Raw genomic sequence first — 23,624 nt, forward strand, 5'->3', positions numbered from 1 at the left:
AAGAGTCTCCTCCAGCATCAGAATTCAAAAGCATCCATTATTTGGCGATCAGCCTTTTATATGGTCCAGCTCTCACTTCCATACATCACTACTGGGAAAACCATAGCTTTAACTATACGGACCTTTGTTGGCAAGGTGATGTCTCTGCTTTCTAAGATGCTGTCTAGGTTTGTCATTGCTTTTCTCCCACAAAGAAGGCGTCTTTTAATTTCGTGACTGCTGTCACCATCTGCAGTGATCCTGGAGCCCAAGAAAGTCAAATCTCTCACTGTCTCCATTTCTTCCCCTTCTATTTGCCAGGAGGTGATGGGCCCAGTGGCCATGATCTTTGTTTTTTTGATGTTGAGCTTCAGACCATATTTTGCGCTCTCCTCTTTCACCCTCATTAAAAGGTTCTGTAATTCCTCCTCACTTTCTGCCAAGGTTGTGTCATCTGCATATCTAAGGTTGTTGATATTTCTTCTGGCAATCTTAATTCCATTTTGGGATTCATCCAGCCCAGCCTTTCGCATGATGAATTCTGCATATAAGTTAAATAAGCAGGGAGGCGAGTAGCACCTTAGAGACCGACTAAGTTTGTTGCAGATCAGCAGGACGTAGCTGAGACAGGATGGCTCACAACAGCCCTGCAGAGTAGGCCGCTGCTAGCTTAAGCAGTATGGGGACCGAGAACTCCCAGAAGTGCAAGCTGGATTTCGAAGGGGCAGAGGAACTAGAGACCAAATTGCAAACATGCGCTGGATTATGGAAAAAGCTAGAGAGTTCCAGAAAGACATCTTGTTTTGCTTCATTGACTATGCAAAAGCCTTTGACTGTGTCGACCATAGCAAACTATGGCAAGTTCTTAAAGAAATGGGAGTGCCTGATCACCTCATCTGTCTCCTGAGAAATCTCTATGTGGGACAAGAAGCTACAGTTAGAACTGGATATGGAACAACTGATTGGTTCAAAATTGGGAAAGGAGTACGACAAGGCTGTATATTGTCCCCCTGCTTATTTAATACACTGGTGCAGATATTTCCCCTCTATTGCAATCACATTTATACCCCCGCAGGGTTCCCTGTGCTACATTCCAGCAGTCCTTGCCCCGCACATGGCGGGGTTGAGTGGCACGGTGGAGAGGCAAATGGGAACCGGAAATGACACCTCTTCGGGGTCGGTCGAAGTTGCACTTCTTTGTACCCAACGGGGGAAGGAAAAAAGCGGGCGCCCTCACCAAAGATGGCGGCGCGGCATTCAGGCGCGCTAGCGTCCCTGGAGCGCCACGTGGCTCCCGCGGGGCGGCATTGAAGGAAGGGCGAGCCCGGAGCCAAGATGGCGGCCGAGGCTTCACTAGGGGAGGGGCGAGGAGGGTCAAGGGGGCGGGGCTTGAGGGAAAGTGAAAGTACGGCGCTGGCAAGGTGGGGGGGCGTCGCTTGACCCGGAGAGGAAGATTTTTCTGCCCCCCCCTCCTCGGTGGGGGAGGGTCCCCAGCCTTGAGGGGCCCCGCACCCCATTACTGGGGCTGCCCCCCGGAAGGAAACCAGCCCCCCCGCGCCTTCTTTCGCAGCCCCCTCCCCAAGTCCTCACTCTTTTCCTCCCCCTCCCCCTTTATTTGAACCTGCCCCCCCCCGAGAATTATTTGACCCTCCTAACTTTCCTTGAGGGGGGGAGAGGAGTCTTGCCCCCCCCAACTCCTGTTTCTTCCCACCAAACCTGACGCCCCCCACCCCTTGGCCCCCTCCCCCCATCTCATTTTCTCCCCACCCCTTGAGCTTCCCCCCTCCCAACTCTTCTTAACACCCCACCCCAAAAAAAGAGATTTGACCCCCCACTCCCTGTCCCCATTCCAGCTTCCCTCCTGCCTTCCTCTGCATCTCTTTTGGGGTCGCCCCTCCCCTGAGACCACCCACCTGGAAGGAGGCCTGGGGGGGAGGGGGAGACACCCCCGCTGGACCGGTAAGGGAAGCCCTCGGGAGCAGAGCCTCAGGTCCCTGCTGGCTTTCTTTGGTTGGGGTGGGGAGGCAGAGAGAGGAGCCTCAGGTCCCTGCTGGAGTTGGGGGTCTTCTTTTTTGAAGTGGGGGTCCTTAACTTGGAGCTGCCATGCCCAGCCTGGAAGAGGTGGCCAACGTGGCGCTCCGCGTGCCCAGCATCGCCCTGCTGGACCTACTCTACCGGTGGGATGTGCAGGCCTTTGCGGAGCTGCTGCTGCACCCGAGGAGGCCGGAGGGGACCTACCTGTGGCGACATCACCTGTGGAACGCCTATTACGCAGGTGAGTGATGCAGGCCAGGCAGGTGGGAGACGGGGTGAAGTCACCGCAATGGTGGTTGCGCCGCTCGTGGTCTTGACGCCGCCACTCTTGAGCATGTGCAGAGTGCCCGGCGCAGGATTCAGGCTTCTGGTGTCGGCTTTGTTTTCTCAACAAAGCCCACCAACTTGAGCCAAAAAGATTACATTGGCGGGGAGTTATTGAACCGATTACTGGCCATCTTCTGTGATTTTATGTACCGTTAGATGACCTGCATGTTGCAGTATAAATCTACAAGCCTAGGAGGCAGTGTGGTGTAGTGGTCAGTGTATTGGACCAGGACCTGGGAGACCTGGGTTCGAATCCCCACTCGACACTGGGTGACCTTGGTGGTGCCTTTCAGCCTAGCCTGCCTCACAGGGTTGTTGTGGGAATTTATGTTGTTTTGAGCTCCTTGGAGTAAAAGAGTGGGTTATAATTGCAATTATTATTATTCATAATAACACAACTGAGTTACTGCAGATCAGGGGTTTTAGTAGTAATAATAATAATTTATTATTTGTACCCCGCCCATCTGGCTGGGTTTCCCCAGCCATTCTGGGCGGCTTCCATAGAAACCAAAAAACACTAAAATATCATACATTAAAAACTTCCCTGAACAGGGCTGCCTTAAGATGTCTTCTGAATGTCAGGTAGTTGTTTAGCGTTTTGACATCTGATGGGAGGGCATTCCACAGGGCGGGCGCCACTACCGAAAAGGCCCTCTGCCTGGTTCCCTGTAGCTTTGCTTCTCGCAATGAGGGAACCGCCAGAAGGCCCTCGGCGCTGGACCTCAGCGTCCGGGCAGAACGATGGGGGTGGAGACGCTCCTTCAAGTCTACTGGGCCGAGGCCGTTTAGGGCTTTAAAGGTCAACACCAGCACTTTGAATTGTGCTCGGAAACGTACTGGGAGCCAATGTAGGTCTTTCAAGACCGGTGTTATATGGTCTCGGCGGCCGCCCCCAGTCACCAGTCTAGCTGCTGCATTCTGGATTAGCTGTAGTTTCCGAGTCACCTTCAAAGGTAGCCCCACGTAGAGCGCATTGCAGTAGTCCAAGCGGGAGATAACTAGAGCATGCACCACTCTGGCGAGACAGTCCGCAGGCAGATAGGGTCTCAGCCTACGTACCAGGTGGAGCTGGGAGACAGCTGCCCTGGACACAGAATTGACCTGCGCCTCCATGGACAGCTGTGAGTCCAAAATGACTCCCAGGCTACGCACCTGGTTTAGGGGGATAAAAGTCGCCTTGCCGATAGCAATGCTGAGGAACTGGATGTCAGAAACACGTGCCAAACTACTGCAAATAATCCATTGATTATACCAGTAAATCCCAGGCTGCTTTCTGCCCCGAGTTGTCAACATGTTGTGTTTAAAATCAAGCTTCTGGATTCTGCATCAAAGTAACTAAAATTTTCCCACTCACGCACACAAAGTTAAATTATGCAACCTGGAATAAGTTATGTAAACTGAGGACATTTTTGCATATGGGTGCTCCAGGATCTGTGTATATGCTCAAATGTTCATGCACACATACAAAAAAAGTGGAATTATACATACTGGAATAAATTATGTCCGCTGAAGAAATTGATGCCTGTAGCAGGTTATGAATTCTGGCTGCTCCAGAGGTCTGTCTGTCTGCTGGAATGTATTTGATCAGAGATAATTCAGCTCACGTTGCTAGCCGTTGTAAGTTTTTATTGCCAGAAATTTGGAAAGTAACAAATGTACCTTCAGTTTAAAAAAAAAAAAGAGTAATTAAACACTGGGGATGTGGCAGTGATCAAAAATCATTACTTATATAGAAAGCAATGAGAAAATGATAATCTGTTACGCGTCTTAATAAATGGTATATAGGTTTGTGATACTACGGAACAATCTAGGGCTGGCCTGTGGATTTGAAAACATGTTTGCAGATGTGGAAAAAATGGTGTGTTGCAATTTTGACTGGATTAATGTTCTGCTGAGACTGACATTTTTCGCTATATAATCATTGCAAAGTTATGTGTACACAGTTCTTTCTGCCTCTTCTACCCAGTGGGACCTTTGTGGACAATCTCAATCCCCTGGCCTTTCTAAGTCCCCATCAGCCGGTATTTTAAGTTTCCTCTGCTTGTTTCCGCATGTTTTCTGCTGTCATAAGCAGTTAGAAATTAGCCAGGCGCCGGGTGTGTTTTGCAACTGGCAGAGGCCCAATTGTGACCACTGGGAGATCTCTGGGTGCTAGGTTGGCAACTGGCAAAAGCAGAATGTCACTTGGAACAGGATCTGAAATCTTTCCCTTGGAGCATGAATTTGTTTTATTTTTAAAATGTGTTGTAAACCGTTTTGGGGAGGGACGCGGGTGGCGCTGTGGGTAAAAGGCTCAGCGCCTAGGGCTTGCCGATCAAAAGGTCGGCGGTTCAAATCCCCGCAGCGGGGTGCGCTCCCGTTGCTCGGTCCCAGCGCCTGCCAACCTAGCAGTTCGAAAGCACCCCCAGGTGCAAGTAGATAAATAGGGACCGCTTACCAGCGGGAAGGTAAATGGCATTTCCGTGTGCTGCGCTGGCTCGCCAGATGCAGCTTTGTCACGCTGGCCACGTGACCCGGAAGTGTCTCCGGACAGCGCTGGCCCCCGGCCTCTTGAGTGAGTTGGGCGCACAACCCTAGAGTCTGTCAAGACTGGCCCATACGGGCAGGGGTACCTTTACTTTACTTAAACCGTTTTGGTATATAAATATAAAGCAGCAGCAACAGCAACAACAAGAACCAACTTTGGGGGGTGGGGTATGATGCTGAGAAATCCCATTGTGGTGACCGTAACCTAGGTTTAAGGTGCCATTTGGCGATTAGATTATTTATCTGAGTTTTCAACATTTTTTCTCAGTCAGAAAATAATTAAGATTCATTGGCATGCCGAGTTCTTTGCTTGCTGCCATGTTCTATGTTTTTCAGTTGCAATCATGGCTGGGCAGAATATTCACAGGTTTGGAGAGGGCTTCAGACACGTGTTTGGCACAACAGCCTGACCCTTGTACATTTGACGGATGGCAGCTAAGGGCTTTTTCTGCAAAACTAAACAGGTGGACATAAGAGTGTTTAACATGTTGGCTTTTCTCTCCTCTTCCTCGTTGTTTTAGGTCACTTGGTGTGTGTGGTGGTTTTGCTGCTCCCAGTCCGGACGCTTGTGAAGTTGTATCTCTACATCCTGACAGCGTTGCTGCTGTATGTGAGCCACCAGACAGCCCGGTAAGGACGCGGTTGCCTCCTTCTGTGAACTGGAAGCAGCAGATCATAGAGTTGACTTGCTAGAAAGGAAGGGTTTGAGGTCATGGGGGGCAGCAGCTGCTGTGGAGCAGACTCTGCTCTCAAAAAAAAGTTCCTGGCAATGGCATTCTCAAAAGGAACTAGGAGCGCTGTAGTCTCCTGGTCCTTTGCCTCTAAACTGCAGGAGCTGATGGATGGGTCCTTGCCATTTTTACATCTTTTGCGAGGTACAGCTACATTTGGGGGGGCTGCTAGGAGCAGGTCAGACTTTCCAGTGGTGCTTTCCACTTGTCAAGGCCTATGTCAAATCTTGGAAGTACAGTGGTACCTCGGGTTACAGACGCTTCAGGTTAAAGACACTTCAGGTTACAGACTCCACTAACCCAGAAATAGTACCTCGAGTTAAGAACTTTCCTTCAGGATGAAAATAGAAATCGGGCGGCGGCGGCGGCGGGAGGCCCCATTAGCTAAAGTGGTACCTCAGGTTAAGAACAGTTTCAGGTTAAGAACAGACCTCCAGAACGAATTAAGTTCTTAACCCGAGGTACCACTATATGTTTCTGAGCACAGTTCAGAGTGTTGGTGCTGACTGTTAAAGCCCTAAACGGCCTTGGCCCAGTATACCTGAAGGAGCGTCTCCACCTCCATCGTTCAGCCCGGACACTGAGGTCCAGCTCCGAGGGCCTTCCGGTGGTTCCCTCCCTGCGAGAAGTGAGGTTACAGGGAACCAGGCAGAGGGCCTTCTCAGTAGTGGCACCCACCCTCCCATCAGATGTCAAGGAAATCAACAACTATCTGACTTCTAGGAGACATCTGAAGGTAGCTCTGTATAGGGACGTTTTTAATGTTTGGTGTTTTATTGTGTTTTTTATTTTATTTTGCTGGAAGCCTCCCAGAGGGTGGCTGGGTCAGGAAAAATCATGGTGGGCCTCTGGGACTAATAGCCTTGCAGGAGTGTACGTATCCCTGGCTCCCAAAGGAAGGGTTTGAAATTCCGCATTGAGAGAAACTGAATTCTGCAACCTGTCTAAATTACGCAAAGAGAGCCCTCACTTAGGTCTGTTTTTGCATACCGTTGGGCTTCTGTTGTTCATTGGGAAAGCAAAGAAAGAGGCTAGACTCTGAAGCCCCCGCCCCAAGCAGTGGTCACACTGCAGTCCTAAAGACTTGAAACTTGCTTTTAAGTAAAAATGGGAGACTCAAGAAGCTGAGTCCTGTGCTAGGTTCCCGTTTCTGTAATCACGTAGTTCAGTTGCAGAATCGCAGGATGCTCTTAGCTCTGGGCACTGGGAGCAGCAGAAAAATGCAGCCAGGGTTCTGGCTGGAAAATGGAGCCTCGTTGCCAGCTTGCCAAGAATGGAGTACTAATGCTTCTGACATTGGTGACAAAATGCGTTGTAGTTGCTAATTCCTGGCCTGGACTTTGCCACTGGCAGCTCAGATCCAGCTCAGATACCTAGGCCCACACTTGGCCGTCCATCTCTGCTGTTGGTGGGAGCTGAAACAAGCCCAGAGTTTGCAAAATTGAAGGAATGTCATGTGTGAATAGGGCCTTGGTTGCTGGAGAAAGAGAGGGCAGGGGAACTGTCATAGGAAGAGGTACCAAGATTTCTTTTCTTAAGCAACGGAGAGCTAGTTCCTCCTTGGGCTTGCCTCCTGCATGGCCTTACAAACCATCTTCCCGGCTCCCATTCCAGAGACTACATCCGCCACGAGATGGAGCGGGATTTCCACGGCACCGTGTACAATGACCCCGTGGCTCTTGGCCACTTCGCCACAGCACTCACAGGTGAGGAACCATAGCTGTCAACTTTCAGATTTGAAAATAAACGATCAGCAGCCTCGGAAATAAGGAATCAGCAGCCTCACCTGTCCCAGGGACAGTCTACGGGATATCTAACAATCCGGGATAGCAGCAGGAAACGGCGAATTTCCCGCAAAAAAAGGGAAGGTTGCCAGCTTGTTCCTTCTCTTCCACTGCGCTTTGATCTGCTTATATGCAGAAAAGGGGGGACTTTTTTTTAAACCAAGGGCCATGTTTCCGACTGGGCAGCCTTCCAGGGGCCAGGTGGGTGGGGCCAGAGGCAAAAGTGGGCGGGGCATTGGATGTGCATTTTACCGTTGTGCTGTGGTCTGGTTTCTACATCCAGACAAGGACGTTATCAGAGTCACCAGCTCCTTTGCTCCTTGCGCTGCCTTCCTGCATTTGGGATACCCGCCTGACCCCCTCCTTCTCTCCTCCTGTCCTGCCCAGGTCAAGTCATCGTTGCCACCCTCTGCGCCCTCCTGCTGAAGACCAAGCGAGTGTGGCTCTTCGGGGCTCCTCTCCTCCCTCTGGCTGCCCGCCTGTGCTGCCTCCCGCTTCGGGCCTTGCCCGCCGTGAACAGCATCGCCACAGCTCTCACCACGATGGAGGCTCTTTACGTCGTGGCTTCCTGCCTGGTGGTTCCTCTCCAGTGGGCAACGGTCGCCTGCCGGGAGGTTGCTCAGGTGATGAGAGAGGTCCAAGGGGATCGCTCCTTCGAATGGTAGCGGTTTCTGGTTGGCAGCTGCTCCCTGCCAGCTTGTCCTTGTGCATACCCGTCCTCCGTAGTTCATTCGTAAGGAAGCTTAGAATTCATAAGGACCCCAGACCTTTGGGTCCAGCTAGCTCATAGAATTGCCGAATGAGAATCATCCCGTCCAGCTCCCTGCAGTGAAGGAACTGTCTTGAAATACAATACAGTGGTGCTCCGCAGGACGAATGCCTCGCAAGACGAAAAACCCGCTAGACGAAAGGGTTTTCCGTTTTTGAGTTGCTTCGCAAGACGATTTTCCCTATGGGCTTGCTTCGCAAGACGAAAATGTCTTGCGAGTCTTGCGATTTTTTTCCGCTTTCCCCCCCTTTTTCTAAGCCGCTAAGCCGCTAATAGCCTTTTAGCCGCTAAGCCTTTAATAGCCGCTAAACCGCTAATAGCGCTAAGCCGCTAATAGGGTTGCTTCGCAAGACGAAAAAACCGCTAGACGAAGAGACTCGCGGAACAGATTATTTTCGTCTTGCGAGGCACCACTGTACTCAATATTGATCCAGAGCAGAACTCTAACGTATAGTTAGAGTAAAAACTTAAACACGTTGCAGGATTCCCAAAAAATAGACCAGAGGCAACATTTCATCTAGCAGAGCTTTACTGCTACTGAAGGCAAATGAACATAACGGCCACAAATCCAATACATTCAGGATTGGCACTGCCCATAAGAAATCCAGTTGCAGCAGACTTAACTTAAACTTACAATAACTTATAATCAGTCTAAAACTTACCACTATGTACAAAACACCACACCAGAAGGAAAGAGATAAAGAGAGTGAAACCCAGGCTCCTTCTAGCCTTACTTTTATAGTTAGCATGATCTTGACAGAAAGAAAAAAGAGAACCAGTTGAAGCCAGCTGTACTCAGCTTCTCTGAAGGTATAACCCAAACATCACGAACCTTCTGCTTGTTTCTTTCATGCACAGAAGCTTCCAGAGCCCTCTTGAACTCAGTAGAATAGGAAAGGTTTCCACACATCAATACTTTCTGCACTAAGAAATGCAAACTGACAGGAACCTCAGCTAAAGCATCCCTGACAGATGCTTTAAAACCACCTTAAAATCCTGCAAGGAAGGAGAGTCCACTGCTTCCCAAGGGAGACTGCTCCACCACCAAACAGCTCTTAGTGTCAGAAAGGAATTGCAAGCAAGCACCCAACTCTTCCAGTGAGCTCTTGCTTGGAGTCCCAATCCAATGCTCCAGGATCCTGCAGAATTGCATGAGCATCTGGCTCGAATGCTAGCGAAAAGGTGTGTGAGGTCCTGATTTGGAATTCTGCATAGACAGGAAGGGTTCCTCTTAAGGAAAGGACGTCCAACTCGCAAGGGACTGCGATCTACTCACAGGGGGGGAAATGGCAGCGAACTACCCCTTGTTTAGGGGTTCAGGTCAAAGTTGTTGAGCTTTTTTTAGGGTGGATATCAAAGTGGTGAACTTTGTTGACCTTTTATGGGAGGGGCAGGTCTAAAATGTTGAGCTTTCTTTAGGGGGGAAAGGGAAAAGTCGCTCACCAAAACATTGATCAGGGGAAAAAACAGCCTCACGGCGCAAACTCCGTCTTCCGATCTAGCGATCATGTGTGAATGGAGGACAGGGCCAGATCCTCTTTTTCCACTGCAAAGGAAAAAGAGCCCACGATCAACTCAAACATCCCCAGGGTCCACCAGTTGATCGCGGTCGACCGGTTGGACATCGCTGCTCTAAGTCTAATTCGCGGTTCTCTTTGGCCTCCCTTTTTTGTCCCCAGGTGCTGGAGGTGTATCGCCTGGTGGTGCTGGCGATGTCCCTTTGGCGGCAGCTGGCTGTCCCACTCTTGTTCCTGGTCTTCTGGCTGGCGCTGTTCACTCTGCAGATCTGTGCCCTGGTTTCTTCCTCCTCTGGCAACCCTTTGCCCCAGCAAGGCTTGGTCTTCATCTTCCTCAGCAGGTAGGAAGGTGGTGCGTCGGGGAGGGGAAGTGAGCAGCAACTTCCCACAGAGTCATCAAATTGTAGAGTTGGAAGGGGTACCCAAGGGTCATCTAGCCCAAACCCTTGCAACGCAGATGGTCCCCCAACCTCTTGAGAACCTCCAGAGAAGGAGTGTCCACCACCTTCCAAGGGGAGTCCATTCCACTCTCCGACAGCTCTTGTCGTCAGAAAGTTCTTCCTAATTCTTATTGCGAATCTCCTTCCTTGTCATTCAAATCCACTGGTTTGGGTTCTGCGGCAGAAAACAAGCTTGTTCCATCCCCCATGGGAAAAGCCCTTCCGATGGGGCCAGGGCCTTTTCAGTACTGGCCCCGACTTGGTGGAATGCTCTGTCACAAGAGACCAGGGCCCTGCGGGGCTTGACATCTTTCCGCAAGACAGAGCTGTTCCGCCTGACCTTTGGTTTGGACTCAGTCTCACCCTTACGTTTCCCTCCCCTTATGGTTTTGATCTATGGGCTACTATGAAAATGAGTCTGAATTTTAAATTTGTATTTTAACCCGTATTTTAAATAATTGTTTTTCCCCCCCTTTCTTTTCTCTCCCCCCCCCCTTTATGTTTTTATTGTAATTTTACTGGTGTTAGCTGCCCTGAGCCCGGCTCTGGCCAGGGAGGGCGGAGTATAAATAAATTATTATTATTATTATTATTATTATTTATTAAGTTGGCTTCCAACCTTTGACATGGCATGCTCCCTGGCGCGCTTGGCCCCTCGGCTATGCCCATTGCTGCGTTGAGCCATGAGGAATGGAAAGGGCTCTTGGAACATGCCAACATTTTGCCCACGTTGGGCAAAAAGACCCCTGCAGTGCAGGGGGTTGGACTAGATGGCCCTCAGGGTTCCCTTACAGCTCTACAGTTCTATTATTCTGTGTCTTTCTTCTTCTTCACTGTGAGAACAGGATGCTGGACCAGATAACTATTGATTATTACCATTGTTTATTAAATTTATATTCACCCTAAGGTCGCTGAGCCATTGGCGCAGTCCAGACAGGCCCCTAGAATCCTAATAACTTCCCGCAGTGCAGGATTTGCTGTCTTGTGGCAGAGCGATAGCCCCTAGCTTGAAAGCAAGTGTGATGCTTAAAGGATAAACCTTTGGCAGTGGCCTCCTGAGTCTCAGCGGCTGGAGAAGGGCTTTTCCCTCCATCTCCCTGTTTGGCCACTCTAGGAAACAGGGTACTGGGCTCGACGGCCTCTGCTTGGTCTGATCCTGGAGGCTTCTTAACGTTTTCCCTCTCCGCAGTGTGGCCGAATGTTGCAGCACCCCGTACTCCCTCATTGGGCTCACCTTCACGGTCTCCTACCTGGCGCTGGGCCTCCTCAAACTCTGCAAGTTCTACCTGGCAGGTTACAGCGCTTTCCAGGACGGCAACGTGATGCACAGGTGAGAGAGTTTGAAAGAGCAGCTGCCTAGACCATGGGTGGGCAAATAAGGTCCGAGGGCCGGATCCAGCCCGATCGCTTTCTAAATCCGGCCCGCGGACAGTCTGGGAATCAGCATGTTTCTACATGAGTAGAATGTGTCCTTTTATTTAAAATGCATCTCTGGGTTATTTTGGGGGCCTGACTGGTGTTTTTACATGAGTAGAATGTGTCCTTTTATTTAAAAGGCATCTCTGGGTTATTTGTGGGGCCTGACTGGTGTTTTTACATGAGTAGAATGTGTCCTTTTATTTTAAAGGCATCTCTGGGTTATTTGTGGGGCCTGACTGGTGTTTTTACATGAGTATCATAGAATCATAGAGTTGGAAGAGACCACAAGGGCCATCGAGTCCAACCCCCTGCCAAGCAGGAAACACCATCAGAACACTCCTGACATATGGTTGTCAAGCCTCTGCTTAAAGACCTCCAAAGAAGGAGACTCCACCACACTCCTTGGCAGCAAATTCCACTGTCGAACAGCTCTTACTGTCAGGAAGTTCTTCCTAATGTTTAGGTGGAATCTTCTTTCTTGTAGTTTGGATCCATTGCTCCGTGTCCGCTTCTCTGGAGCAGCAGAAAACAACCTTTCTCCCTCCTCTATATGACATCCTTTTATATATTTGAACATGGCTATCATATCACCCCTTAATGTGTCCTTTTATTTAAAATGCATCTCTGGGTTATTTGTGGGGCATAGGAATTCGTTTTTGTTTGTTTGTTTGTTTTCAAAATATAGTACGCCCCCCCCCCCAGGTCTGAGGGACAGTGGACCAGCCCCCTGCTGAAAAAGTTTGCTGACCCCTGAACTAAACCATTCAGTATTCCATTACTACATCCATCAAAACATATTTGCACTATTGAATGTATCTTAATGCTGCCCACGTTTTCAAGTGCACACAATTTTCTCCCATAACATTTTCCAATCTCATTTAAACGAACATTCTTCTTGCTCTCTTATTCTGTATCTTAAGTCTGCAAGCGGCATGTATTCCGTCATCTTAAGCTGCCATTCTTCTTTAGTTGGGACCTTACTTGTTCTCCATTTGGGGGCTAACGAAACACGGGCCGCAGTAAAGGTAAAGGTACCCCTGCCCGCAGTAGCGGCATACATAAATAACCTTTTTTGACACCTGGGAATTACTGTCTGGATCATCCCCAAGAAAAGAGGAATGTTTCTTGCCTGGCCCCTAAAAATATGTAATGGACCTCCCTGGGGAGACTGTTCCACAACCAGGAAGCCACCAAAACTCTTGCTGTTGTTTAGTTGTTTAGCCATGTCCGACTCTTCGTGACCCCCTGGACCAGAGCACGCCAGGCACTCCTGTCTTCCACTGCCTCCCGCAGTTTGGTCAAACTCATGCTGGTAGCTTCGAGAACACTGTCCAACCATCTCGTCCTCTGTCGTCCCCTTCTCCTTGTGCCCTCCATCTTTCCCAACATCAGGGTCTTTTCCAGGGAGTCTTCTCTTCTCCTGAGGTGGCCAAAGACTTGGAGCCTTAGCTTCAGGATCTGTCCTTCCAGTGAACACTCAGGGCTGATTTCCTTCAGAATGGAGAGGTTTGATCTTCTTGCAGTCCATGGGACTCTCAAGAGTCTCCTCCAGCACCATAATTCAAAAGCATCAATTCTTCGGCGATCAGCCTTCTTTATGGTCCAGCTCTCACTTCCATACATCACTACTGGGAAAATCATAGCTTTAACTATACGGACCTTTGTTGGCAAGGTGACGTCTCTACTTCTCAAGATGCTGTCTAGGTTTGCCATCACCTTTCTCCCAAGGAGCAGGCGTCTTTTAATTTCATGACTGCTGTCACCATCTGCAGGGATCATGGAGCCCAAGAAAGTAAAATCTCTCACTGCTTCCATTTCTTCCCCTTCTATTTGCCAGGAGGTGATGGGCCCAGTGGCCATGATCTTCATTTTTTTGATGTTGAGCTTCAGACCATATTTTGCCCTCTCCTCTTTCACCCTCATTAAAAGGTTCTTTAATTCCTCTTCACTTTCTGCCATCAAGGTTGTGTCATCTGCATATCTGAGGTTGTTGATATTTCTTCCGGTAATCTTAATTCCGGCTTGGGATTCATCCAGCCCAGCCTTTCGCAAGATGAATTCTGCATATAAGTTAAATAAGCAGGGAGACAATATACACCCTTGTCGTACTCCTTTCCCAGTTTTGAACCAATCAGTTGTTCCATATCCAGTTCTAACTGTAGCTTCTTGTCCCACATAGAGATTTCTCAGGAGACAGATGAGGTGATCAGGCACTCCCATTTCTTTAAGACAGAAAGTCTAAAAGTCCCCAAATTTATCTAGAACAAGAGAGCATTTTTTTAAAAAAATAGCCACTACCCGCTAAGTCTAGAGAGGTGCACTGGCCAGTGGTGAATTTCTCTCCCCATCCTTTTTTTTTCCTGAACCACCCCACAGGGGAAATATCCAATATTCAGGTGCCTACTTTTCCCCTTGTTTCAGGGGTGTGACGGAGGGTGTGACCTTGCTGCTCCTTGCCCTCCAGACCGGCCTGCTTGGGTTGCAGCTCCTGGAAAGAACGTTCCTTCTCAGCATCATCCTCTTCATCGTGGTGACGTCCACCCTGCAGTCCATGATCGAAATAGCCGACCCCATCGTGTTGGGCCTGGGGGCTACGCGGAACAGGTGACAGTGCTTTCTCCTTTGTGCGGACGCACGGGAACAGGGGACGCAATCCGTCTCCTCGTGGTTATACAGTGGTGCCTCGCAAGACGAAATTAATTCGTTCCGCGAGTTTTTTCGTCTTGCGATTTTTTCGTCTTGCGAAGCACGGTTTCGGAAAAGTTTTGGGAAAGCTTCCAAAATCACCAAAGTCTTCAAAAACCTCAAAAAAGGCTACCACACCGCATGCTATGAGTTGCTCCTCGAAGTCAAGTCGCAACTGTATTAACAGTTTTAAGAAAAAGGAAACAAACTTGCAAGACGTTTCCGTCTTGCGAAGCGAGCCCATAGGGAAAATCATCTTGCGAAGCAACTCAAAAAACCAAAAACCCTTTCGTCTTGCGAGTTTTCCATCTTGTGAGGCATTCGTTTTGCGAGGTACCACTGTAAATCTGTGTAGCCTGGAGGGGGTGGGGTGGTCATTCCCTGCACGCAAGCAAGCCCAGCCTCACTGTCGAGGGGCGCTCAGAAAGGAGCCGCCAACATTTTGGGGCCGATGAAGAAGCTTGAGGAAGTGCCGTTGGCGCCGGTCACAAAATGGCGGCCACAGTAGAGGGGGGCGTGGCCTAACACAAAGTGGCCGCCACAACTTAGAGAGCGAGAATAGGGCGTGGCAATTGCTGGCTGGGCCTGACAGCAGCTGTAGTCCAAAAGATCTGGGGGGCACCAGTTTGGGGAAGGCAGGTCTGGAAGGATGTACAGCCTGGCCCATGTTCTCAATGGGGCTGGATATCCCCCTTTCTTTCTCAAATAGCAATTCCCACACATCATGTAACCTGTGTGTGTATAAAGCGGGACACCTGAATATATATGTATTTTTAATCGTCATATAGCAGTATGCGTCATTTTAAGGGTGAAGCTTGGTTTTTGCAAATTTCTTCAGTGAGTGGGCTTAAAAATACGCTTTTGGCTGTGCAGATTTAGCACGGTAAGTCTACGTTTGATGAAAAAGCACATAAAAAGCTTGGAGAAAACCAAAGGATTTTAATTTTGCCTTCTGAAAATGTCAGGTAGCACTAAATAACAACAATAACAACAGTAATAATGCATGTCCTTGGCATCATTTTTAAATCGTTTCTGTGCAACTTTACACATCTTTTATGTACCAAGCGAAACTGAATTACCGTATTTTCCCCTCTATAACACGCAGATTTTTTCTCCTAAAAAGGAAGGGGAAATGTCTGTGCGTGTTATGGAGCGAATGTGTGGTCCCTGGAGCCAAAAAATCAAGCAAAAGTCAAATCTCGAGTCACGGAGAAGGGAAACCTGAAAAGAGGAAGTGGCAGCTTTCCTGCATTCTGCCTCAGGGTCTTACTGCCCACCCTCCTCTGTTTCGTTGCTGTGATTGCTGAAACGGAACAAAGAGCAGGGAAAGCCCCTCCCCTCCAGGCAAGCAGAGGGGAAAGTGTCCTCTCTGTGCTCCAGTACTGCTGGGGGAGAGGGAGAGAGAGTGGGGGAGGGAGAGGGAGAGTGGGGGAGTGAGAGGGAGAGAGAGAGAGAGAGAGAGATGGCTGGCTTGGGGGGGAACTTTTGCCTTTCTTTCCTCCCACCCTTTAATCCCTCACCAGCATTCTTAGCCAGCTGCTTCTCTGCACACCCCTCTCATGTCCCTTCTTTGTTTTTCCTTCGCTCCCCACTTAAAATGTGGTTACAAAGCATAGATCAACATGGATCCTCAGGATCTTTGCATTGGGTCACCCCAAATTCACCATCAGATCACATAGCATGTCCATGGCTACAGCCTGCACCCAAAAAATCACGCACCCACTGTTGCCTGGGGCTGCAATGGTGCAAAAACGTGGTTAAAAAGCATGGATACACAGGAATTCTCAGGATTTTTGCATTGGGTCACCCCAAATTCACCATCAGATCACATGTCTGTGGCCACAGCATGAAGCACAAAAATGATACATCCACTGTTTCATTCAGAATGTTTTTCCCCTTGTTTTCCTCCTCTAAAAACGATGTGCGTGTTATGGTCAGGTGCGTGTTATAGAGCGAAAAATACGGTATATATGGTAAATTTAGCTGAAATACCTTTCTAATTCCCAAGTCATGTTATGACTTTTTAGCACCCCTCATCATTTTGGGGGATTTGAAAGTAGAAAACTTCAGCAAGCCCTATTCACACAGTCTTCATAGGAAGCTGACTGATGCAGAGTGACACCATTGGCTCATCTAGTTCAGTACTGCCAGCTCTGACTGGCAGAAGCTCTCCAGGGTTTCAGGAATGAGTCTTTCTACAGCACTACTTCGGAGACGCTGTCCGTGGTTGAACCTGGGACCTTCTGCATCCAAAGCTGATGCTCTAGTGCTGAGCTACGGCCCTGCCCTACCGTAAAATGCTGTTTCCTCAATACAGTCGTACCTTGGATCTCGAACGCCTTGGCTCCCGAACAAATCGGCTCCCGAAACCCAGAAGTGAGTGTTCCGGTTTTCAAACGTACTTTTGGAAGCCGAACATCCGGCAGGGCTCCCCATTGGCTGCAGGAGCTTCCTGCAGCCAATCAGAAGCCATGCTTTGGTTTCCGAGCATTTTAGAAGTTGAACGGACTTCCAGAACGGATTCCGTTTGACTTCCAAGGTACGACTGTGTTCTGGATCTGGGAGATTTAAATAGGAAGCTGTCTTCTGAGCCAGGCCCCTGGTCCATAGCTGTCAACTTTTCCCTTTTCTTGCGAGGAATCCTATTTGGAATAAGGGAATTTCCCTTAAAAAAGGGAAACGTTGACAGCTATGCCCTGGTCCATCCAAGATCTGTATCTGAGGCCGTGGCTGATAGGGATGGACTTTGCAGCAGCCTTCGTGGGCCTCTCAAACTGTCCTTCCACCTCTTAGAATCGCAGAACCATAGAGCTGGGACAACTAGAGTCATCTAGTCCAACCCCCGGCAACGCGGGGGTTGCCCAGTGTGGGGCTCAAACCCACGACCCTAACAGCCTCGTGCTCCACCCACTGAGCTTTCCAGCTGTGTTGTTTCAGGAGTTTCTGGAAGCACTTCCGGGGAATCAGCATGTGCCTCTTCCTCCTGGTCTTCCCGGGCTTCATGGCGTACAAGATCGCTCACTTCTTCCACATGGACTTCTGGCTCCTGATCCTCGTCTCCAGCTGCATGCTGACCTCCCTGCAGGTACACTTGCCCCTTTGCATCTGTGCTCACGGCGGTTTCCCTTTAAAAAATACTGTGTCCAAATACCGTGTAGAACAGTAATGGCGGCTGGCATCTGTCTGTCTGGGGAGACCGCAAAGGAGTACACCTTTTGGGGGTGAAGTCAAAGCATTGGAGAATTATAGCGCCTGTTCTGGCTGTAGAGACTGACGCAGGAGAGACATGTTCCGTTGCAACTAGGGCAGATAAAGGTGTCCAGTTTCGCTGCTGCAGATGCGCCATTATTATTATTATTATTATTATTATTATTATTATTATTACTTATTATTTATTATTTATACCCCACCCATCTGGCTGGGTCTCCTCAGCCACTCTGGGCAGCTTCCAACAGAACACCAAAACACAATAACCTATTAAACATTAAAAGCTTCCCTAAAGAGGGCTGCCTTCAGATGTCTTCTAAAAGTCAGATAATTGTTTATTTCCTTGACATCTGACGGGAGGGCATTCCACAGGGTGGGTGCCACTACCGAGAAGGCTCTTTGCCTGGTTCTCTGTAACTTGGCTTCTCGCAGTGAGGGAACTGCCAGAAGGCCCTCGGAGCTGGACCTCAGTGTCCAGGCTGAATGATGGGTGTGGAGACGCTCCTTTAGGTATACAGGACCGAGGCCGTTTAGGGCTTTCAAGGTCAGCACCAACACTTTGAATTGTGCTCGGAAACGTACTGGGACCTATTGTACTACTTCTCTCTGTGCTGCTTTCAGCAGTTATTCCTCCTCTGGTCACTGCTGTGGATTAAGTTTTCATAGGGTGATGGATAGTTGATGAAGAGCATAAAAATAAAATAATCATGATAACAGTCCCCCCCCACACACATAACAGGCCATACATAGGTGCCAATTCTAGTGGGGGCATCCAGGGCCCCCACAAATTTTGGGGGTGGATGCTCAGAACCCACAATGGGGGGATCCGACAGGACTTCTGGTTTCTATCAGAAGTTGCGTCGAAACCCCTATGCAAGTTCCCAGACAATGTCCGAGGCCCTGTGAAGCCTCGGAAGCGCCACCATGCCGCCAGCATCACGTTATGCCACGGGTGCCATTGGGCATCCATAACCCGGGGCCCCTGAGGCCGTAGATTAATTAATGGCCGAAGAGGAATGTTTTTGCCTGGCCTCTAAAGACACATAATGGTGGTGTCAGGAGAGCATCATTATCCCTCTGTACAGAGGCAGTATACCTCTGATTTCCAGATGCTGGGAAGAATCGGAGTGGGGCTTTCTCTGTTGCGCCCTGACAATGAGCTTGATAGTGCATCCAAAGTGGTATAAGAATAAAAGAAAATTATTATAAATTAGTTTGGAGGTGGTATTTAGCACCAGTCAGATTAAATCAAATAAACAAGGAATATTCGGTGTTATGTTGGAGGGGATGCCAGGAAACTAGGGATTATGTTCACATGTGGAGGGAGTGTAAATATGTACAATTTTTTGGGCCAAGGGCATTTAAGGAGATAACAGAAATCGCTGGAAGGGCTATGAAGGACTTGCTCACAAATTTATTGACAGCTGCATTAATTATTGTAGCTAGCAAGTGGAAGGGGCAAGCAGAATATAAAATGGAAGAATGGTATAAAGATATAGCTATTAATGATAAATTATCATGTGCCATTAAGGTAAGATGAGGAATACATAGGAGAAATGATTTTGAGGAAATATGGAGGGTATTTGTAGAATCTGTAGTGTTAAAATGGAAAGGGATCAAACCATCGCAAGAGGTGTTGAAATTTCGGGAGGTTGGATAGTTACAATGGAATGTTCTTGGTGGTGGGGTGCACATTTTTATTCGTATTTATTTAAGATTATTACTTTGTCAAAATAAGATAAGATAAGATAAGATAAGATAATAAGACAGATTGAAGGCATTGCAGCTAGTAGCCATCAGTTGCTGGCCAATGGGCTCTGGGCTTGATCCAATCTGGACCTCTGGGGCCTTCAGCTTTGGCTGGAGAAACCAACGGTTCTCCTCCTCCTCCTTTCAGGTGATGGGGACCCTGTTCATCTACACCCTGTTCATGATCGAGCTCTTCCAGGACACCCCGATGGAGAAGATGGACGAGATCGTCTACTACATCAACGCCGTCAGCCGCGTCCTGGAGTTCCTGGTGGCCGTCTGCGTGGTGGCCTACGGGACCTGGGAGTCCATCTTTGGCGAGTGGAGCTGGCTGGGGGCCTCCGTCATCATCATCCACTGCTACTTCAACGTCTGGCTGAGGGCCCACTCCGGGTGGAAGAGCTTCCTGCTCCGCCGAGAGGCGGCCAAGAAGATCAGCTTGCTGCCAAGGGCCACCAGCAGGCAACTCTTGGACCACAATGACGTCTGCGCCATTTGCTTCCAGGTGAATGTCAGTGAGCCGCAACCCCTCACAGTTCACTCCTCTGGACCGTCTGTCCCCACCTGCCCTTGTTCATTTTTAGTTTGGGGGACTGGCTTGGGTTAGGGCCTCAATCTGGAGTCAATACTGGACCAGGTTGGGGAGCCTTGTGTTAGGCTATCCCCACTAACTTGTGGGTAGCCAACACAGTTTCCTCCATAGCAGGGTGGTCCAACATGGCCCTCGAGGCCTTTTTTGGTGGTCCTCAACAACATTTGCTGCCCACCAGTCCTCGCGCTGCCTTCCCAAAGCTGGCTAAACGATACGCTGAGCTTTGGGAAGGAGGGACAAGGCTCTGGCAGAGTCCTCCCTCCTCCTTCTCAAAGCCTATATTAGGCTTCAGGGAATCCAGTCCCTCCCATGGTGGCAGCCAAGAAGCAGATAAACAAGAAGAGTTCTTACCGAGTATTTTATTCAATACTCACACAGAGAACGTAGAAATGGTGTCTCTTTTGGGTAATGGCATTGCTCTGAGTAAAGTCCCACCCCCTCCGTCTCTCCTATTAGAGTGGTACCTCTGGTTGCGAACGGGATCCATTCCGGAGGCCCGTTCGCAACATGAAAAGAATGCAACCCGCGTCTACGCATGTGTGGGTTGTGATTTGCCGCTTCTGCGCATGACGTCATTTTGCGCATCTGAGCATGTGCGAGCAGCGAAACCCGGAAGTAGCCCTTTCCGGTACTTCCGGGTCGCCATGGGACGTATCCTGAAAGAACGTAACAAGAAGCGGACATAACATGAGGTATGACTGTATATGTCATCCCTTCGTCAGCTGATCTGAGCTTCTGCGCTTTTTGTTCTACTACCTTCAGTGCACGCCGGGTCCTGGGGGGGGGGGGTCAGGAATGCTTTCAAGAGAGACTGAGTCTGTCAGCTGTCTCTGCCCGAGTGCTGCTCCTCCCTTCTTTCTGCAGTCTCTGAACTATGACCTTCTGCAAACCACTGTCGTAAATCTATACTGTCCTCCTCTTCCCAGGAAGGTTCCCCCCCCCCATTCCTCCTTAGTCCATTCCCTGACAGCCTAGTTTTTCCAGCTTTGGAAGGGGGTGGAAGGACTCTAGGCTGAGGATTACCTGTTCCACTTTGGCGGCAGCTCTCAGGCAAGTTTTCCCATATACCACCTGCTCTATTTTAACCGGTGATGCCAGCGAAGTTCTGCATGCACAGCAGGTGCTCTACCTCAGGGCCGCGCTGCCCGTTGCCCCTCCAGGCTCTTCCCTGCTAACAACCTCATTCTGCCCCCTTTCAGGAGATGACCCTGGCCGTCGTCGTGCCGTGCGGCCACTTCTTCCACGACGGCTGCCTGCGCAAGTGGTTCTTCGTGCAGGACACATGCCCCCTCTGCCACCAGCAGGTCAGGCTCGAGGATCGCGCACGACAGGCGGAGCCCGCGGTGGGGAGGGAGGAGGCTTCCGGGAGCACAGAGCCCGCTGTTCTAGACCACGCGGTGCGCCCCAGTGGGGACAGGACTGCGGAGGCCAGAGAAGCTGCTGGGACAGAACAACAAAGCACCCTCTCTGGAGACTCAGCTGGGGAAGGCCAGCAGATGTTCGACAGCTCGGGAGAGGTGGGGGAGAGCGTTCCCGGATATGACGCACCCCAGAGGGACCTGGGCCTGCCCACCTCCACAGGAAATGGCAGCCAAGCGCCGGATCTCCCCGTTCCCGAAATGCCGCCAGGGGACTGGTGCGGCAGCTCAGGAGAGCCCATGGCCCCAGAGCGGGATGTTCCTGGGTGCGTCTCTCTGGGAAGAGAGCCTGACTTAGCCAGCAAACCGGGAAACGGCTGTCCTCGGCTCTCAGCTGCTCCGGGAGTCCCAGCTGAGGGTCGCCTGGAGGGGGAGCCCCCAAGCCCAGTGGCAGCCTCCCCAGTTGCAGCAGCAGAGGACACAGTGGAGATCTCAGCCAGGAAGCTCCCACAGCAAGGTGATGCCGGAGGGGAGAGCCTAGGCCCGTCGGTCCATTTCGACAGCAAAGCGGAGCTCGGTCCTGGTCTTTCCACCGCCTTCTCCCCTCCCTAGCTCTTTGCGCTCACGTGCCGTTTCCCTTTTCCATAGCCTGGGAATCCGATGCGCCAAACAGCTTCTCCTACACCCAGGGAAGCAGGCCGCCCCAGCCACGTTAGAGCAAGCACAGTCTGCGCTGCGTCTAGTGAAGAGCGCTTTATCTGGAGCCGGGGAAACTCCAATTCCCCCTCTCCTCTCAGGAGTGCTGAAGGACTTCCACTCTGCAGGCTAGACCTTCTATACCAGCAAGGCGATGCAGTACGTCTTATTCTTCTAACCAGAAGCGCAAGGGCCTTGCCCCAAATACCGGCCGCTGCCATAGTTTAAAAGTTTCAGCGCTGGCCGCAACACGGAGACACGACCCGGCAGAATGGCAGATTCGGAGACGAATGCCCTTATCCAAGATGGCGGCAGCCTCGTTCCAAAATGGCTGCAGGGTCTCCGTGTCTGCCTCCCTACCTATGCATCCCACCTGCTGCCCGCCTATAATCTCTGGCAAGTGTGTGAAACGGGGAAGGTTTGGACTTCTGCCCAAGCGACGGGTCCTTGCAGGTTTTCCCCCGGGTCGGCCTAGAACGTTTGATGAGCCAGGGAGCCCCTTCCGGGGATCTGGGCCACCAGCAAACCTTTGTGGCTTTGGTGTCCTGTCCCGTCATTGACAGTTTTATTTTTATTTTTTTGCGTACATCGCGGAGCAGGTGAATGACAGCGGACTGTGGACAGCGGGAGACCTTTGCTTGCAAGTTAAATAAACAAGTCAAATGTATGGCGTGAGCTGGTTGTGTGCAGTTCTGCAGCGGAAAGGGGGGCAGCAAGAAACACCCCCCTCACCGCCACAGAGTAATTGCTAATAATAATATTATTTGCACCACCAACTGGATTTCCGGTCTATGTGAAATGGCTCAGAGTGAAGCAGCTGAAGGACAGGGGCAGAGATGTGCTTGCGGTCTCTGATATACCTGCATCTTACCTGCCAAATGTTAGAAGCAAAATGTTGCTTCCTTAATAATATAATAAGAATTTTATTATTTATATGCCACCCATCTGGCTGGGTTGCCGCAGCCACTCTGGGCAACTTCCAGCAGACATAAGAACACAATAAAACATCAAACATTAAAAAAAATTCCCTATACAGGGCTGTCTCCTGAAAGTCAGATAGTTGTTTATTTCCTTGGCATCTGAAGGGAGGGTGTTCCACAGGGCGGGCGCCACCACCAAGAAGGCCCTCTGCCTGGTTCCCTGTAGCTTCACTTCTCGCAGTAGGGGAACTGCCAGAAGACCCTTGGAGCTGGACCTCAGTGCACGGGCTGAACAATGGGCGTGGAGACGCTCCTTCAGGTCTACTGGACCGAGGCTGTTTAGGGCTTTAAAGGTCAGCACCAACACTTTGAATTGTGCTCGGAAATGTCCTGGGAGCCAATGTAGATCCTTTAAGACCAGTGTTAAATGGTCCTGGCGGCCACTCACCAGTCTAGCTGCCGCGTCCTGGATTAGTTGTAGTTTCCGGGTCACCTTCAAAGGTAGCCCCACATAGAGCGCATTGCAGTAGTCCAAGCAGGAGATAACTAAAGCATGCACCACTCTGGCCAGACTGTCTGCGGGCAGGGAGGGTCTCATCCTGCGTACCAGATGGAGCTGGTAAACAGCAGCCCTTGACCCCGAATTGATCTGTGACTCCTTAGACAGCTGTGAGCTGATGGTAGAAAATGAATTTTGGGAAGGGGGCAGAACGACCCCTCCACAAACAAATAGGTAGAAACAAGATCATTTCTGTGCTGTTTCTTTCCATCTATTATTTTGATGCATTTGTATCACAAGGTTTTATTTAAGGAAGACACAGAGCCCCGAGGGAATACAATTAAATGTCAAGCCCCAAAGCATGCTTAATTTTTCAAAGCTCTAGGGGTTTA

The 23,624-nt window shown here is 50.0% G+C and overlaps 1 protein-coding gene across 1 annotated transcript; it reads left to right on the forward strand.

Moving 5' to 3' along the window:
• The first annotated feature begins 1,371 nt into the window (after positions 1-1,371).
• LOC114604321 (RING finger protein 145-like) lies at positions 1,372-22,480 on the forward strand. The gene is made up of 10 exons (XM_028744354.2): positions 1,372-2,254; positions 5,388-5,496; positions 7,212-7,303; positions 7,769-8,004; positions 9,830-10,008; positions 11,297-11,437; positions 13,948-14,130; positions 17,149-17,296; positions 19,316-19,672; positions 20,959-22,480. Exons 1-10 carry the CDS (start codon positions 2,083-2,085, stop codon positions 21,727-21,729), a joined length of 2,388 nt encoding a protein of 795 aa, XP_028600187.2. The 5' UTR covers positions 1,372-2,082; the 3' UTR covers positions 21,730-22,480.
• Positions 22,481-23,624: the final 1,144 nt, after the last annotated feature.

This window comes from Podarcis muralis, chromosome 9 (genome assembly GCF_964188315.1).
Source record: "Podarcis muralis chromosome 9, rPodMur119.hap1.1, whole genome shotgun sequence".
Lineage (NCBI taxonomy): Eukaryota > Metazoa > Chordata > Lepidosauria > Squamata > Lacertidae > Podarcis > Podarcis muralis.